This window comes from Aptenodytes patagonicus, chromosome 5, assembly GCF_965638725.1.
Source record: "Aptenodytes patagonicus chromosome 5, bAptPat1.pri.cur, whole genome shotgun sequence".
NCBI classification, from domain to species: domain Eukaryota; kingdom Metazoa; phylum Chordata; class Aves; order Sphenisciformes; family Spheniscidae; genus Aptenodytes; species Aptenodytes patagonicus.
The window spans coordinates 18,305,428-18,321,850 of NC_134953.1; the positions used below are offsets into that span (position 1 = coordinate 18,305,428).

The 16,423-nt window shown below is 57.3% G+C and overlaps 1 protein-coding gene across 1 annotated transcript in view; it reads left to right on the forward strand.

Annotated features, from left to right (window-relative positions):
• Window positions 1-16,154, forward strand: part of TRIM8 (tripartite motif containing 8) — a 30,528-nt gene extending 14,374 nt beyond the window's left edge. The window contains exons 3-7 of the mRNA XM_076338921.1: window positions 11,495-11,590; window positions 12,496-12,729; window positions 13,081-13,112; window positions 13,748-13,863; window positions 14,605-16,154. Coding sequence (XP_076195036.1) covers window positions 11,495-11,590; window positions 12,496-12,729; window positions 13,081-13,112; window positions 13,748-13,863; window positions 14,605-15,212 — 1,086 coding nt within the window. The 3' untranslated portion in view covers window positions 15,213-16,154. The remainder of the gene's footprint in view (window positions 1-11,494; window positions 11,591-12,495; window positions 12,730-13,080; window positions 13,113-13,747; window positions 13,864-14,604) is intronic.
• Window positions 16,155-16,423: the final 269 nt, after the last annotated feature.

Below are 16,423 nucleotides of genomic sequence, written 5' to 3' on the forward strand. Positions count from 1 at the left end.
CTGGTCCCAAAGATTTCCTGTGATCGCAGCTGGTGGGGAATTTGGGACGTCACGTTTGACTAAGTCAGAGCCCTCTTTGCGCGATTCCTGCAAGCCAGAAGTACTGCGCTGTGCCCAGCATGGTCAGGACTTGCCACCCCCAAAAATGTGGTGGGTGCGGGTGGCTTGCGTTTCCAGAGGGAGGAAGAACGGAGAGCAAGGCTGAGCTCTGGCCCTTGCCTTCCCCAGCTGTTGCCATGCGGAAAAGGTTGCAGGGTGTAGGGCTTTGTGCTTGGTCCAGACAGCCTAACAAATAAAGGTACAAAGTGATGCAAGTTCAAAACCTGCTGCACATCGAGTCTCGGAGGGGGCCCCGGCAGAGTTTCCTCAGTGGGACCAGCATCGCACAAGCATCCGTGTGTGTTTTAGAGGGACATGGGACAACCCGAGGCGGGACACTGGGCGGATGGGCGGGAGCACTGGAAGATGCCTCTCCCTCTGATGCTCTGCTGCCAGAAGGGACCTTTGCACCCCCAGTTTGGTCACCGGCACAGGAGGGGAGGCACCGCTGCACCCTCCACCCCAGGGCTGGCTCACTCCGTCCCCCTGCGCATCGCTTCATCCTCCCCACGCCGCTGAGAGCCAGGTGTGGGCTATGCAGCGCCCAGATTCGTTCTGGCATCCTTCGTTAGACGGTGTTTGTTCATGCTGCATTTTTCTTTTTGCTGGCTTGTTTGGACACGCACTGGTACATTCACGGCACTCAGGCAGTAATGTGAGTCTCTCTCCCATTAGGAAAGGGGCCAGGATTTGGGGGGGCCAGGAGGGTGGCTTAAGCAGTAGTTTCTGAGATATTTCCTTCTGCCGCCACACCCTGCGTGAAAGAGCAATATCCGCAGCTTCAGCTGCTATCGCAAGGCTCCGAACGTCTCCCTTTTAATATAGATTGGTATCATTTTGCATTTTAAAGTAAAAACACGCTGCAAGCTGCAGACAGCTGTCGGTTGGCAGCTTTGTTTGAACATCTGGTATTGCTGGGCTGCTGTTCAGCGCGATCTAACTATGGGATTCATAAAGATTATAATCCGGACTTTCAGATTCTCAACAGCCGCCTCATGAAAAAAATGGGGGAGAGAGAAAACCCAGTGGGGAGGCGGCTGAGGGGTCCTCGGCGTTCAGCAGGTCGTGGTTGTGGTCTGTCCCCTCTTGGGTGCAGAGTGGCTGATGGGCTCGCTGTGTGTTGCCTTGGCTGCCTGCAGGTGCTGATGGGCTGCTTCCAGCCTGCAAAATGCTGGGCGTAGGGGAGCTGTAGAAGTGCAAAGTCCTCTTTTTTTTTTCTCTGCGTTCCCCCCTTTTTATTTTTTCCAGCTTGTGTGCTGAATCCTATTGAGTCTCATACTCCTCTGGGTGGTGTCTGGTGCTGGCGAGCTGAAGCAGCAGATTCTGCTGTGGCTTTGGGTAGATGTTTGTAACAGTTGTCTGCAGCAGCAAGACTTGGTTTCTTTTTCTTTAAAGTGATGGAGGAGCCAAGGCTCAGAGTAAACATCTCGGCATGTCAAAACCTCGTTTCCAAGAGAAATTGAGTCCCCTTTTCTTCTCAACCAAAAGGTTGAGATAGCCACCTCTGTAAGCCCCATCCGTCCCTCTGTGAGTCAGGCACCTTCCTTGACACCTTTGAGAATTAAGCAGCCTCTAAGCCCCTAACGGGTTTTATAAATCTTGTTAGTTGATCTGCATTTTTGCAAAGCTATTTGAATCCAGCCTATTGGCACATAAGTCACCTTGACTTTCCGCGACGCTTTGACTCCCAACTCACTTTCAGGCTCCATTTGTCAGTTGGAGGTGCACAAAAAACGTCCCCCCTTATCTTTATTAGAAAAAAAAAAAAGCTGCCTGGAGAAATCTAGCTGCGCTCTAGTTGGTGCAAGCCAGTAATAGAGGTGCATATAAACCTGTTCTGCCCTTGTTTGTGTTGATTTAACTTACCAGTACAAATTAAAATAGCCTTGAGCGGTTGGAAGTTTAACTAGATCAGTTGGGAGGAAAAAAAATAAAATCATGGCCTTTAAATCAAAGCAGGGTTTTCTTTCTAGTGCTGCCCTGAGCCCAGAGAAGAGCTTTGTGCTGCCCATGCAGCCAGACCCCTGTCTCTGGGTCACCAAACGAGACGCTGATGGGGCACATGGCTGCTGGTCGTTGCCTTTGCACTTATTGGTGGCCTCGTGGCTGGGACGTGTGGGTGCACACAGGTATCGCTGCGGCTGCTCTGCTCCTCGCTGGTATCTGGGTTCCCTCAAAAACCTGTTTGTGCATCCAGATCCTCGGGCGGGCTCCCTCTGGAGCAGAAATTAGAAATAATGGGGGTAGGAAGCTGAAGGGGCTGTTGTTCAGAGCTCAGGTCTTCCTGTGGCAGGGCTGAGCCATGGCGGGTGCAGAGCGGAGGTCTTTGGGCAGGGGAGAGGCAGCTCAGCCTGCAATGGGAGGAAGGGTGGAAGAGGCTGGCTGTGTTTCACCCCTGCAGGGAGAAAGCTCTGAGATCACACAGGCCAGCTGGATCTTGAATCCAAGATGTTTATTTGGAAGAGGGAGTGAGGGTTTCTCAATTTTGCAGGGGCTGCAGATGGGGGTAGGTTTGCTGCCAAGCATGGGAGTGGGTCTTTGAAGGATGGCTGCTTTTGAAGGCAAGGCATCCCGCCAGCCGCAGTTTGGGGATGACTGGCCGGGACCCTGAGATTGCAGCACGTTGGGAAGATCTTGGGATTCAACAGAGCTAGATGAGGCTGGGACAACAGCAGATCGAGGCGGGATTGGGGGGTGCTGCCAAAGCCTGTTTATTTTTTTGTGGGGGTTATGGAAGGAGCGACTCACAGATGATACGTCAGAGCAATAGGGCTTGTATGAGGAGCAGGATTTTGTGATTCGACTGAGTTTCAGCACTGAACGACCTCCCCTTTCTGCCCAAACTGCCACCACTAGAGCTGGCAGAGTGCTTGTGAGAGCCAGTTTGGGGAGATGATCCAGCTGAAAAGAGACTGCTTTTTTTTACTGGCTTAATTTTTCAGTTGGATCCGTGGTCAGGCAGGGGTAGATGTATGAAAACAGAGATAGAAGAGGGAGAAAAGGAGGTTAGGGCCTCTGTAACGTACATGTAAATTGATTGAAACATTCAAGAAACCACAAACATAGAGCGTGCCGAAAGTGGAAAGGGCAGGACTTCTTACATGATCTCTTAGGCTCCGAAAAACTGTGAAATCTGGTAAATCCCAGTCAGTGTAGCTGCAGGGCCCAGATTTTATTTTCTGGCATGGCGGGGAGGAAGCACAAGGCGATGTTGGTCATCGGGGCCAGATGTGCGCCAGGTGTTGGTGTCAGTCTGAGGTCCCAAGTGGCTAGAAATGGTTGCTCAAGGCGTTTGGGTCTAGGTTTCTGAAACTTCCTGGGATGTTGCAAACCCCTGCGCTTTCCCGGAGTGCCCCAGCAATGCCCCGATGCCGGTGCTCCAGAACTGGTTGCTCAAAGGGCGTTTGGTGCTGGGTCGTGCTGGGCAGGGCGGGCTTGTGCCACGGTCTGCAGCTGGAGCCCCGTGCCAGAGACGGCTCAGCAGCAGGGTGAATTTTGGCACTGATTTATAAGCAGCCCCAAACTAGGACATTTTCCCCCTAAAACCAAAAGGAAAAAACCTCCTCCCTCGCATCCCTGGTGGCAGAGAAGATGCGGATCTTGTCCTTCATAAACACGGAGCCAAGCCCTGTGACTCCTCCTGGCTCTCCTTTGCTCCCAGGCGAAGGCGGCCTGGACTGTCCTCCCTCCTGAAAGCTGGCTGGGGAGGGCTGCTGGCCGGTGTCCGTGCCCAGGCCTGGGCGGGGATCTTCTCTCCCTCCCTTCCCAGCCGAGAGAAAAAAGATTTCTTGAGCTCCTCGCTGCCCTGAGGGCCTGGTCGCGCCTGCAGCTGCAGCCCCAGCAGCTCTCAGAGCCGGTCTGTTCGTCTTGCTCCTGCACCACCCAAAAGCATCTGCTGTCCCTGTGCCGCCGGGACACAGCACGGGAGCACATTTTCCCTGGCTGGGTGCGTCTCTCCTGGCAGATCCGGGACAGGAGGCGGCTGCGCTGGCCAAAGGCACAGGCATCACCGAGGCTCATCTTTGTCCTGTGGAGCCGGTGGCATCAGTCGGAACTCACCTGGCTGCACTCTTGGTGTGCAAACCAGCTCCTCCGTCCCCATATTCATCTTCCTGGCATGTTTCCAGCTCCTTTCTTCCTCTCCTCCCCGTGCTGTGAGCGAGGCTTGAGCCTCAGGTCTGGCGGAGGCAGTTCACCCCGCTTTCACTGCCTCTTGCTGGGCTTTGTACGGGAGCAGCTCGTCCGACGCTGGCCCATGATCAGCATGGCCTCGTTCCTACCCTCCAACACACCGCAAAAGTGGCTTCGGTGTTCAGGGCCCCTCTGTTTTCAGGGGCACATCGCCCATACTGACCACCCCATATCCGGAAGGCTCCTGCCTCCAGAACTTGTGGGGCTGCTGGCACAGAGGGGATGCTTCTGCAGCCGCTGGCCTTGTCTCCCTGCTCCTTAACCTCCCTTATCCCCCTTTTCCCCTTGAAGCAGATCTTCGTTCCTGCTCAGAGGACACTGACAGCAGTGGCAGCCGGGCCATGGCTTGAAGTTGGGGTCTGAAAACTGCAGGTAGAGCCCCAGCCTCCTTCCCCTGTTTGTGCGAGAGGCACAGCCACAAGTAACCCCCGCAGCAGCGGGGAGCAGGGGGGGACACAGAGGCCTGGGGAGGCAAATTAACATCCTCAAGGTCCTTCTGAAGGTCACTTTCCGATGGAGAATAGGTCCCCGTTTCCTGGCCTCCAGAAATCCCGCTGCTGGCCTCACGCAACACAATGCCTCGTATTTTCCCCTTACTAACGAGTTCTTCCTTTCTGCCGGGTGTAAACAAGGGGAAGAGCTGTCCCGGGCTGCGGGCACCGGCACAGCCCTGCAGCAGTCTGGGGTCTGCTGGTACAAGGCCGTGCGGAGGAGCAGAGGAGTGTGGTCTGCCATGCCTGCTGTCCCGGGGTGCCGCAGGGACAAGGGCTGACCTGAATACCACTGAGCAGCCGTGAGTCGTGGCTTGGGGGAAGCATCCAGCTGCTGTGTCCCATGCCCTGTGCCGGCACGGGCACCGGAGGTGGGACATGGGGCTTTGCATCTGGGGTAGCCAATGGAGGTGGGACATGGGGCTTAGCCTGATGGTTTCTCCTCCCTGGCGTGCTGGGGAAGGCTCGAAGACCAGGCAGTGCCTCGCAGGGATATGGGGACAGGCAGGAGGCATCTCCACCCACCCCGGTGTGAGAACAGGGCAGAGAGCCACTCTTGTGAGAGGCACCCCGCATCCTGTTCCCCCAAGCTGGCACTGGATGTTTGGCCTCCAGCCCTTTTCTATGAAGCGCCAGCTCTCCTGGTGCTCGGGGGGTTCCTTGGCGCTAGCAAGGGGTCTCTGATGGCTGTGCACTGCGTGGCTGCTGCTCTCATCCCTTCCTAGCAAGGGCAGCTATTAATATCCTGGAGGCTGTTCCCTTCCCCTCTTTCTTCCCCTGCTGGGGATAGACCAGCCCGATCTCTGCGCAGGCAGCACCGTGAGAAATGCCAAACCCCGGAGCAGCATGTGTGTGCTCCAGGCTGGCCGGGGGAGGCGAGGCCTCTTGCTCTGGCCCGAGACCTCCCCTCCTGCCTGGTGCTTACTGTAAATGTGTGCAAGATGAAACCCCAACCAGAAAACATTTCCTTCCTGTCCTTGTAAGCGGATCAGCCTCCTATGAGTGCCATGGGGGCTGCGGGGAGTTTGAAAGAGCTGCTTTTGCCTGGGTCTGGTTACCAGGGGACCATGGGGGGTGGTGGGAAGGATGCTCCAGGGGGTTTGGGCTGTGGGGATGGGTCCCCTCGGGCTGCAGTGGTGCAGGATCTCATGGTTTGAGATCCTGTTTTTTTGGGGCATGGGGGTGCCGTGCCCCAGAGCCATGCGGTGTCAAGGCGCCGGTGTGTTGGCAGGTGGGGGGACGCTTTGAGGAGGGATGAGAATAGCTCATCGCGTGGGTTTTTCTCAGAAAACGGCCAGCTGACGGCTGCTGGGGTGAGGAGCAGGAAGCCTGCGAGTGGGAGGTGTGGGGAGGCGAAAGGTTGTGCTCGCCTCCTCGGTCCAGGGCTCTCAGTGCATTAAAATTCAGTCGCTGTGACTTCAGGCTCATCTCCAGCAATGTGCCGGGACGCGGGTCTCAATGGGGGCCCTTGATCCCGGTCCCTGGGCTGAGCTGCAGGTGTCTGGAGCCATTCCCGCGACAGGCATCTGCCCTTCGTGGCTTCCTCACTCCGGTTCCACCTTCCTCCTCCTCGCCCTTCCTCCCCCTCGTGCTCCGAGCTGCTCCCTCCGTTCTGGCTTTCCGGTGGCTGCAAACAATGTCCTTATTCACTCGGCGGCTAGGATTTGGCGGCAAGGGGAAGGCCCGGGCGCAGAGAAGGAAGGAGGGAGGCAGAGAAGCGAGCGCGCCTGTCCTGGGCCAGCCGTCCAGCTGCGGTTAAAGGCACTCTGGTGCAGTCTGGCTCTCTGCTCCTCCTGGTTTCCTATGGGAACAAGGGCTGTGTCCTCTTGTGGTTTGTCCACCTGCCCTCCTCTAGTACCCACCAAACCCGCGGCCGGTTTCAGCCCAGTTTATTGGGAATTAGCATCCTGCAAGCGTCCTGCAGGTTGGTGTGCAGGGATGCGGTTGCTCTTGCCAGGGGAACAGCCCTGAAGGATGCACAAACCTTATTAGACATCAGAGAAGCTGCATGGGCTTCATTTCCCCCGTGAGCACAGTAAGGCTTTTCACTGCTCCCACTCTCATTTAAAACCAGAGCTGCTCGGCGGGTCGTGGGGCACCTGTCTGGCTTTGGTGAAGCTGCTGGGCTCCTTCCTGATCCCACTGGGAGTTGGGCAGGGGCTGGTGAGTGCTTGAGCCCCTGGGGAAGGGGCTCTGCAGGCTCTCCCCTGCTGGCTCTTCCCGGGAGGCACGTGGGGACTCTGGCCATCCTCAGAGCAGGCAAAACCTTGGGGCATGTCGTGGCATTTTGCTGCCCCGGTGCCAACCCCAGGGCCACAGGCTGCTGGGGGCTTCAAAGTGGGGATGAGGGGAGTGCTGGGCTCCAGGCGGGGCAGGGGCATAATCCACCATGATCACGGGCTCAGCAGCAACCGCAGACTTAGACCTGTCCTTTGGGAGAGGACAGTGGTGAGACCAGCCTGAAACAAGCCAGGGAGACATCTTGCCCACAGATTTCTCCCTGCCTGGGAGGTCTCGGGTGGGTGTGAGCTCCTTCCCACACCCCGGTGCCCCCCTTTGCAGTGGCGGGTTGCCTGGCCGGCTGAGCTGGACCCGTGCATGTAACACAGCTGACGCTTGCAGTGCTGCAGCTCTATAATGACTCTCGGATGAAGAGCCCAGATGCCCTGTATCGTCCGAGCTGTTAAACTCTTTATTGCCATCTTTCTGTCTTGTGGCTGCAGGCATTTAATCTTGCAGAAGTTCTGCTATGTCGGGGCAACCCTGTCCCCCGGCAGATGTGTCCCCGTCCTCTGCCTGGGTGGTGGACACGTCCCACACTGGAGCGGCCGCTGGGAGCTGGGGCCGGTGCAGAGCTGCCCACGTGCAGGTTCGGGGGGATGGACTGGGAGGTGCAGTAAGGTGTACACGTGGCGAGGGTGGTTTCCCTGGCGGTGGTTTCCTCCCAGCAAGTGCTGGGCAGATAGTGATGGTCAGCAAGCCTTTCACCCGGCACGATCCCACAGGGACCAGCTGTGCGCATCCTCCCTGGAATGAGACCTTGCAGCGCTTGCTTTGCTTCCCGCAGAGATAGCCCTCCAAGTAGCATTTCTCTCCCAGTGCGTGACCTCGGTACCCCGAACCCACCGGACTTGCCACGATTGCTCCCCGGGTTGCACCCTGCTCCGCCGGCGGTGGGGCTCCTGATCAGTGAGCAAAGGATAACCTCCGCTCGTTTCTCCTTCCACCTTCGGCAGTCCTGCTCCTGCGTGGGGCTGATGCCCACGGCGTGTTTGCAGAGAGCCCCGCTAACCTCCTCTTAGGGCTCAGCCTTTTTCTGCCCCCCCTTTATTTTTTTCCATGAGGAGGGGGGAAGATTACATGCAACTCCAGCAGAATAAACTGGTGTCCAGCAACTAGCCACATCTTGCTGTGGCCTGCAGGGTTGGGGTGGACCAGCCACTTACCCTGGCCACAGATTAGCATGTTAATTAATTAGATGAGTTCATTCTCAGCTGGTGTTGGAATACAGAGCATTTTTGGTGGCCGTTTCGCAAACTGGTGGTGTGTCTTGGAAAAGACAAACTGGGATCACAGAGTTGCTTGGAGCCCGGGAAGGGCGCCTGTACGGAGGGAGCTGCAGTTCTCCCAGCATCAAGGTCATGCATGAAATATGAGAAATTACCCTGAGAAATTCTGATCCTGGAGGAGGAGGAGGAGGAGTTCATGACTTCAGAAATACCAGATTTGGGAGGGGATGGAAGGGGGAGGGATATATTTTCCTTTTCAAAATACCTAAGGAATTCAGCCCGTGCTGCGGAGACAATGAGATTTCGCCCCTCGGTGCCAGAAGGGGTAGTTCATACCCATGTGTCTTGTTAAAGTTTTGGTTGCCATGGGTGAAAAGCCCTCCCATCCCGCTGCAATCCCAGGCACGTATGGTTTTTAAATCGCCCTAAAATCAAGAGAGTGGCTCAAATGTGAGATTTAAAGAAAACGCTGCATGTCCTCTACTCTCTGTGATTTCTATGGCTTTAGGCTGGATTTCGGTCACTTTTTCCAGCTGTGAAGGGCTACTAAGTCAACATATATATATCAAAAGTTATTTTTGTATATATATTTATGTATATATTTGCGATTTCACATAATTGTATGCTCCAGGAGTGGAGCACCCTGAGGTTTGTTACAAAACACAAAGGTTGGCAGCTCTGCCACGGCAGCTGCAGGGCAGTGGGAAGGGGATGATGGTATGTGCATGTTCGGTCCATCCCTTGGGGGACCCTCACACCGGTGGGGCTGGCAGGGTGGCCTCTGCCTGCCCGGCATCTGGCAGTGATGGGAAACCCTGCTTTCCCCCACGAGAACATCCTGGCAGCATTGGCAGGGGGGCGAGCTGGGGTTGCCTCAGGGTGGCTCCACGTCGGACGCCTGATGCGTACGCCGGGGTGGGATGGGGTTTTGGCCTCTGTGCCCCGCAAGCTGTGAGTCTTGGATCCCGTCCCGTGGTTTTCCCCGGCCCTGCCCCAGCTGGTGGCAGGGGGAGGCAGGCAGGGGACCCGGCTGCTCCCGGGGCCCCCACTGGACTCGGCCGTCCTCCCGGTGAGCTGGTGCGGGGTGGGTCTGGCTGCTCGTGGTGGAGACGGCGAGTCTCTGCTGGCAGGGAGGGAGGCATAGAGAAGGGCTCAGTGCGAAGGCTCACTGTGTCTTTTGGCTCTCCAGCTTGGAGAGCAAGAAACTCAGCCTGCATTGCAAGACCTGCCCCGGCTCCCGGGCTTGATCGGCCTCCTGCAAGCAGGGATGCGGGAAGGCATCTCCTTCCCTGGAGCGGGCGGCTTTCCTATCAGTCGACTCCGATTTCAGTGGGGAAATTCCAGCCTGTGGATGCCGGGGCAGGATCCAAAGCCAGGTGCACTTGCTGCACTCCACACCAGGCCCGTGCAGAGGGATGTTGCAAACCGTGTTTTCAGCCAGCGGTGCCTGAGAGCAGGTCGTGTTGACATGCACCTGCCTGCACCACTGCTGGAGCAGGTTGCTGTCCGCCGCCTCCCTGCCTACCCGCCCCACAGCTCTGCCCAGTGCTGGACCCAAAAGCTCGGCTGAGCCCTCAGAAAAGCCACCAGCAGCCCCACGCCCTGGCCTGGCTGCCGGCACAAGACCTGGGACACAGTTCTGCCTGCGCCCTTCGCTCTCTCTGAGCAAGTGGTGCTGCACCTGCTCTCCCGAGCTCAGTTCCCACCGTATTTAACCCAGGAGCGGGTTGCAGCCTCCTGGCGCTGCAGCAGTGCAAATAATGATCTTTTTACGATGAAAAAAGGAGATTTTTAATACATGCATCAAATCTTTCTCTGTGTGGACGCTCCCACCTATTCAGCTGGTCTTAAAAACAGCAGGAGTGATGCCCTTGGATGCTTGCAGGCCCGTGTATTTCTGCATGCACATGCCAGTGAACATCCCCCTATGCCTGGGGGGTCCGCATCACTGTCACTGCTCCTTGGACCCTGTTTCAGTGGATGTGCTGTCTGTGTGTCCATCTCCGTGTGTGTGCGTGGGTGAGTGCACACACATGGGCACTCGGCACGCATGTGGAGTGGTGACTGCGAGTGGGAAGCCAGGTGGTTTTAGCTCCTTGTTATTAGTGGTAGGATCCCAGTGGCAGTGGGGCTGGAGGTGCCCGAGACCTTAAGAAAAACAACAAGAGGGAGGAGGCTTCGCATTCCTGCTCCCAAATTGAGTCGGAGGTGACAGCCTTTCCCTGCAATACAATTAATCCCGGCAGCGCCTCTGCCACCCTCCCCCTCCCGCCTCATCCAGGAATTAATTACTTGATTATAAATCCCCGAGCGGTGGTTTATAATAGCAATAATCCCCTCGAAATTCATCCTCGCTGCCGGTTTCTTCCCATCTCACCCCCATCACTGACAGTCTCTAATGCTGCATCTCCGTGCCGGGCGCAGCCCTTCTCACCCCGCTGGTGTGGTGGCTTTCCCTGGGGATAACCATGGTGGGAAAAAATTAGGAGTTGATTTTGAGGGGTGTTTTGGGAAGCCCTGCTCCTGTTCACAGGGATGGAGCCCTTCTCTCATGGGTAGTGGGTTTCATCCTGGCTGGGGAAATGCGCAGGAGCGAGATGCTGACACTGATTGCTGGGGATAACGTTTTGTCCCAGTTACTAGGCTGATGGCCCAGGCCCAGCCCCGTGGAGCAGGGGCCGGGGGCTGACAGCGTGGTGGGGGGAGGCCCCGTTCCTCCTCTCTCTGTCCCTCCTGATTACGCTGACACTGGCTCTGTGGCTTGTCACCGAGGCGGGGAAGGGAGAAAGGATTTGGCGTGGCATATGGGAGCGCGAGGCGGGTGGCAACGTCTCGCAGGAGCCTGCTGGCGATGGGTGATGTGCCTCGAAACAGTGCTGCCATAGTGGGAGATGAGCCTCTCTGTGTCCCCCCCGGGTTCCCAGGGCTTGGCAAGGGGCTGCCGCCACCGAGGGGACCCAAATCAAGGTCCCCAGCTGATAAGGCAGCCCAGCACACACGACGCCTCTGCATGGTCATTGAAGTAGCGAGGTTTCCACCTCCACCAGCCACGTGGGGTCTTTCAGCTCAGCGATGGCATCCTGCTGGGAAAAAGCCCTGCCCCTTCCAAACCACGTGGGCAGAGCCGGTGAGGGTGGCACCAAAGCTTCCCAGTGCATGTGGCCACCGGGCTCTCATGGCTGCTTTTCTCACCTGTCTCTGCAGAAGATGCTGATGAAGCAGCAGGACCGCCTGGAGGAGCGGGAGCAAGACATAGAAGAGCAGCTCTACAAGCTGGAATCGGACAAACGGCTGGTCGAGGTAACTGGTGCTTCGCCCTGTTGTGGCCAGCCCCGGGGACTGTCACCCCATGGTGTGATGGGGACAGGCTCCCAGGGCGTAGGGGCCGGGTGGGCAGGGAGGAGGGAGGACACGCAGGGGAAGAGTGGCCGGCTGGACCTGCTGTCTCCATTCCTGTCCTGGCAGTCCTACTTTTGGGAGATGAAATGTGTTTGGCGCTGCCCTACAGCCTCATGGGTCCTGGTGTGAGTTGGGAGGCAAGGAACGAGGCTGTTCTTAAATATCAGGTGGCCCCCCCACCTCAGCTCAGCACAGCCTTCCCTGGGCCACCCACTTCATCCCGAGTGGGAGGGGAGGGTCTGGAGATGCGAGATCCCCGAATAAACCGCTGAAATACCCAGGAGGTGGAAGAGATGCAAGCAAGTGTTTTGCTGGGTAAAACAAGATCAGCTTGTGGTCCTTAAAGCCCCTTGGCCTCCCAGAGCGTGGAGGGAAGGGCTCTGGAGCATGACACGACCCCAGCCTGGGGTGGGGATGAGGACAGGGATGAGGATGAGGATGGGAATGGGGATGAGGATGGGGATGGGGATGGGCAGGGTTTTTCAAGGGAGCACACCTGCCTCAGTGGTGTGGCAGGTTGTTGCTTGGCATTAGCTCTCCGGAGGCGATCCCCACCTAGATCCCAGGAGGTAGGTCCAGGGGATTAGCCAAACCTCCACAGTGGCCCTGTTGGGTCTCTGGCATGTAGGAGTCCCACGTGACAGCTGACCGCAGGGTTTGGTCTGTGTGGGCGTTGCAGGAGAGCAGAGCTATGGTGCAGCTCTCGGGTTGCACCCACCCCTGCTGGGGAAAGGACCCAGGTGTCCTGGGGCATCATGGCAGAGGTTGGAGGGTGCAGAGGGGCTGACCCTGCTCCTCTCCCCCAGGAGAAGGTGAGCCAGCTGAAGGATGAGGTGCGCCTGCAGTATGAGAAGATGCACCAGATTTTGGACGAGGACTTGCGGAAGACCATGGAGATCCTGGACAAGGCCCAGGCCAAGTTCTGCAACGAGAACGCAGCCCAGGTCCTCCACCTCAACGAGCGCATGCAGGAGGCCAAGAAGCTCCTCAGCTCTGTCCAGGTCATGTTCGACAAAACTGAGGACATCAACTTCATGAAGGTGAGATGAGCTGCCTGTGCTGGGGGAGGGGGCCAGAGGGAGGTCTGGTTGTGTAGGGAGCGTTGCGGAGTGGGCTGGGGGCATTGATGGGGACTTGCTGGTGCCTCTAGAGGGCTCAGCAGTGGCAGAAGGCGAGGAGGAGCAGGGCAGGCTCAGCACTGGCCTCCTACGAGGAGATGCCGCAGCTGGAGATGGGGCTGGGGCAACCCGTGCCAGGGGGAGAGGGGACTCGGCACCCTTGGGCAGCCTGTCCCCTCCTGGGGGGGGCTGCAGAAGGTGACACCGAAAGGGGAGGTGGCTGCCAGGGCAGGGACTGTCCTTACTGACCAGGGCTTCTCCTTCCCCTCCTAGAACACCAAGTCTGTGAAAATCTTAATGGACAGGTAAGTGTGGCAGGGCAGGCGTGTTCGGGGGGGGAAAGGGGGCTGTCGTGGGGGTGGCAGCAGCACAATGTCCGGAGGAGGAGCAGGGCCAGGGATGCTGCAGGGCCTGGGAGAGGCGTGCTCCGTGCCTCAGTGTCCCTCTGTGTCTGGGAGGATGAAAAATCCCCTCCTGGGGGCACTGAATCAAGTCCTCCCCTTGGACTAGGGGAAACGTAGTGGTGTGTTTGTGGAACAGCAGAGCTGGGACCCAGCACTCCAGCCAGGATGGGACCAGCCGGGTTGGGGCGCAGGGCTCAGTCCAGCTCTGCTCTCCTCTTTCCTCCGGAGCCCAGAGTTAAAGCCAGTGCCAGCAGAGCCAGGGCGAGCTGGGGTGGCAATGCGGGGGGGATACAGGGGCTGCGGGAGGTGTGTGTTGGCACAGGACATTCACAGCAAGGCTGGATGGGGAAGGTCCTTGCTGGGAAGGGACTGGCCTATGGGAGAGGGCCAGCTCCCCACTGCCCTCAGCACTGCCTCCCTGGGGAAGGGGTTTGGCGCCGGGAGGGCGCAGGGGAAGGAGCGTGGGGACTTCCTGACCCTCCCCTGAATGTGCTTTGTCCCTCACGCCTCTCCTCTCTGCCCACGGTCTGCAACAGGACCCAGAACTGTACAGGTGGCAGCCTGCCCCCACCCAAAATCGGCCACCTCAATTCCAAGCTCTTCCTGAACGAGATCGCCAAGAAGGAGAAGCAGCTCAGGAAGTTGCTGGAAGGTGGGTGAAGCCTGAGGGGTGTTGGAGGGGGGAGGGGGGCACGGGACCTCACTACCTCCTGTATCTATAGCTGGGTGCCCTGTGGATCCCAGTACAAGAGGGTGGGGAGAGCTGTCGGGGCACAGGGACACCTGGGAACCCCTCTGCGGTCAGCGGGGTCAGGGCATGAAGATGCCGTGAAGCCAGCTCCTGGCTCTCCTCAGGACATTTCCCTTGGCTTGTGAAACGGCTGTGTTTTGGGGTGACACAGCTGGGGGGCTGGCCATCGGCAGGAAAAGTCAGTGGAAAGATGGGGGTCAGCGCGTGGGCAGGGACAGCCAGGGGCCAGCGTGGTCTCGCAGCCCCCAGCCCATGCCTGGGAGCAGACCACATCCTGCGGAGGCTTCCCAGTCCTCTCTCCTTGGGGATTTGGGTTTGTCACCCAGGCTGTCCCATTCTGATCCTGTTACGGACCGTGGTTACGAGCTGTGCACGGGCTCAGCCTGCGCACATATTTGCAGAGCAGCACTTGGGGTCACCAAGCCTGCCAGCAAGGTCCCAAAACAGGACCTGCAAATTCACCTGCATATGGCTGTGTGCCCAGTTTGCCGCTGGTGGGACAGGCTGGGGCACCCTCTGCTTGCGCAGGACTGGAGTGCGGGTGTCGGGACTTCGCTGCAAGTTCGGACCAGCGGCCGGAGCACCCCGGAGCTGTGCCATGCCGTGCTTGATGTAGTCCCCCTCTCCTGTTCCCCTCTGCAGGTCCTCTGAGCACCCCCGTCCCCTTCCTGCAGAGCATCCCCATGTACCCCTGCACCGTCAGCAACTCCGGCGCGGAGAAGCGCAAGCACTCCACCGCCTTCCCCGAGGGCAGCTTCCTCGAGCCATCGTCCGGGACTGTGGCGAGCCAGTACATGAGCCAGGGCGCTTCGGCTGGCGAGGGGCAGTCCGCACAAGCCATGGTGCCTTGTAGCTCCACGCAGCACATAGTTGGACTTCCCAGCGGCCCGCAGCCGGTGCACTCGGGCTCCGTCTTCAACCCATCTCACTACCCCAACACCACGTCATCTCAGCAGTCCGTGCTCTCCCAGTACGGCGGGCGCAAAATCCTCGTCTGCTCCGTGGATAACTGTTACTGTTCCTCCGTGTCCAACCACAGCGGGCACCAGCCCTACCCGCGGTCGGGGCACTTCCCCTGGACGGTCTCCTCGCAGGAGTACTCCCACCCGCTGCCGCCCGCCCCCGCCGTCCCCCAGTCGCTCCCGGGACTTGCCGTGAGGGAATGGATTGACGCATCCCAGCAGCATGGGCGGCAGGATTTCTATAGGGTCTACGGCCAGCCGTCGGCGAAACACTACGTCACCAGTTAACCGTCACACTCTCCGGAGAGTCCCGTTCGATGACGCGTTCGGAGAGAAGAGTCTGGTTTGGTTTGGCTTTTCTTTTTTTTTTTTTTTTCCCCTTTTAAATCAAACCCAGTTCTTTTCCCACCTCGCGCCCCTCCAGGATTTTGGGGAGGGTTGTTCTCTCATCTCTTTTTTTTTTTTTTAATCCTTTTAAAATGAAATAATAATGTTTTTTTTCTTTTAATTCCTTTTTTTAATTTAATTTTGGAAAGTCCTTCCTGCCCCTCGCTGGGAAAAGACGAGGGAGAAATTACCGAGAAGAAATCGATGGGGATTTCAGTCGGGCGTCTGGGTCTGTGCGTCGCGCTCTTCCTCGCCCTGCTCTGCCTTTGGAAAACTTCAGAAGGGACAATGGCACACCTTCTCTCCTTCCACTTCTCTGAGTTCATTTTTCCTGGTTTGGTTCAGTTTTTCCCCTTTCCCCACCCCTCTCTTTCCCTTTTTAAAAAGAAAAAAAGAAAAAAAATCTATCATTGATTCAGTATGAAACGATACTTGTAGATTTTGGGTTTGTTACCTTTTTTTTTTTTAAAAGGCTGATTTTTTTTTGTGTTACAAGGCCACTTCTCATGCATATTGGCATTTTTTTTCCTCCTTCTTTCAGAGATTTGTAAATACACAATGGCAGGAAATTTAATGCACAAAAAAAAGGGAAAAGAAACTTTAAAAAAAAACCACAAATAAATAAATAAAAAAAAAAAAATCTGTTCTAGTTTTCAGGAGGGGAAGCGTGGCCGAAATGCACCCCCCTCCTGCGTATCGCTGATGCAACTTCCTGTAACAAGCACTTTGTATAAAAAAAAAGTGGACTTCCTGCTATAAGGCACAGGTATTTATTCTGTAACCGATTTTAGAACACACACACACAAAAAAAATACTCAAATAAATGTGATCACTTAGTGCAAACGCCTCGCTCTGCTGCAGCTCTTCCCCCGGGAACGCCAGCTCCGGCGGGAGGCTCCCACCTGCTTTCGGAAGTAACCGCTCCCTGGGTCCCACGGGTGCCCGGCCAATGGTGGGGATTTTTCCGGCAGGGCTGTTTCGGAGAGAGCCGCTCTGGGATGGGGTGGCGGTGGGTCCCGGCTGGGGAGGGGGTCCCCACCAGCGCCCGTCCCGCGTCCCAGCCCCGTGGGGAGGGATGCAGGAGCCGTGACTCGCCACCGGCTCCCTCCCAG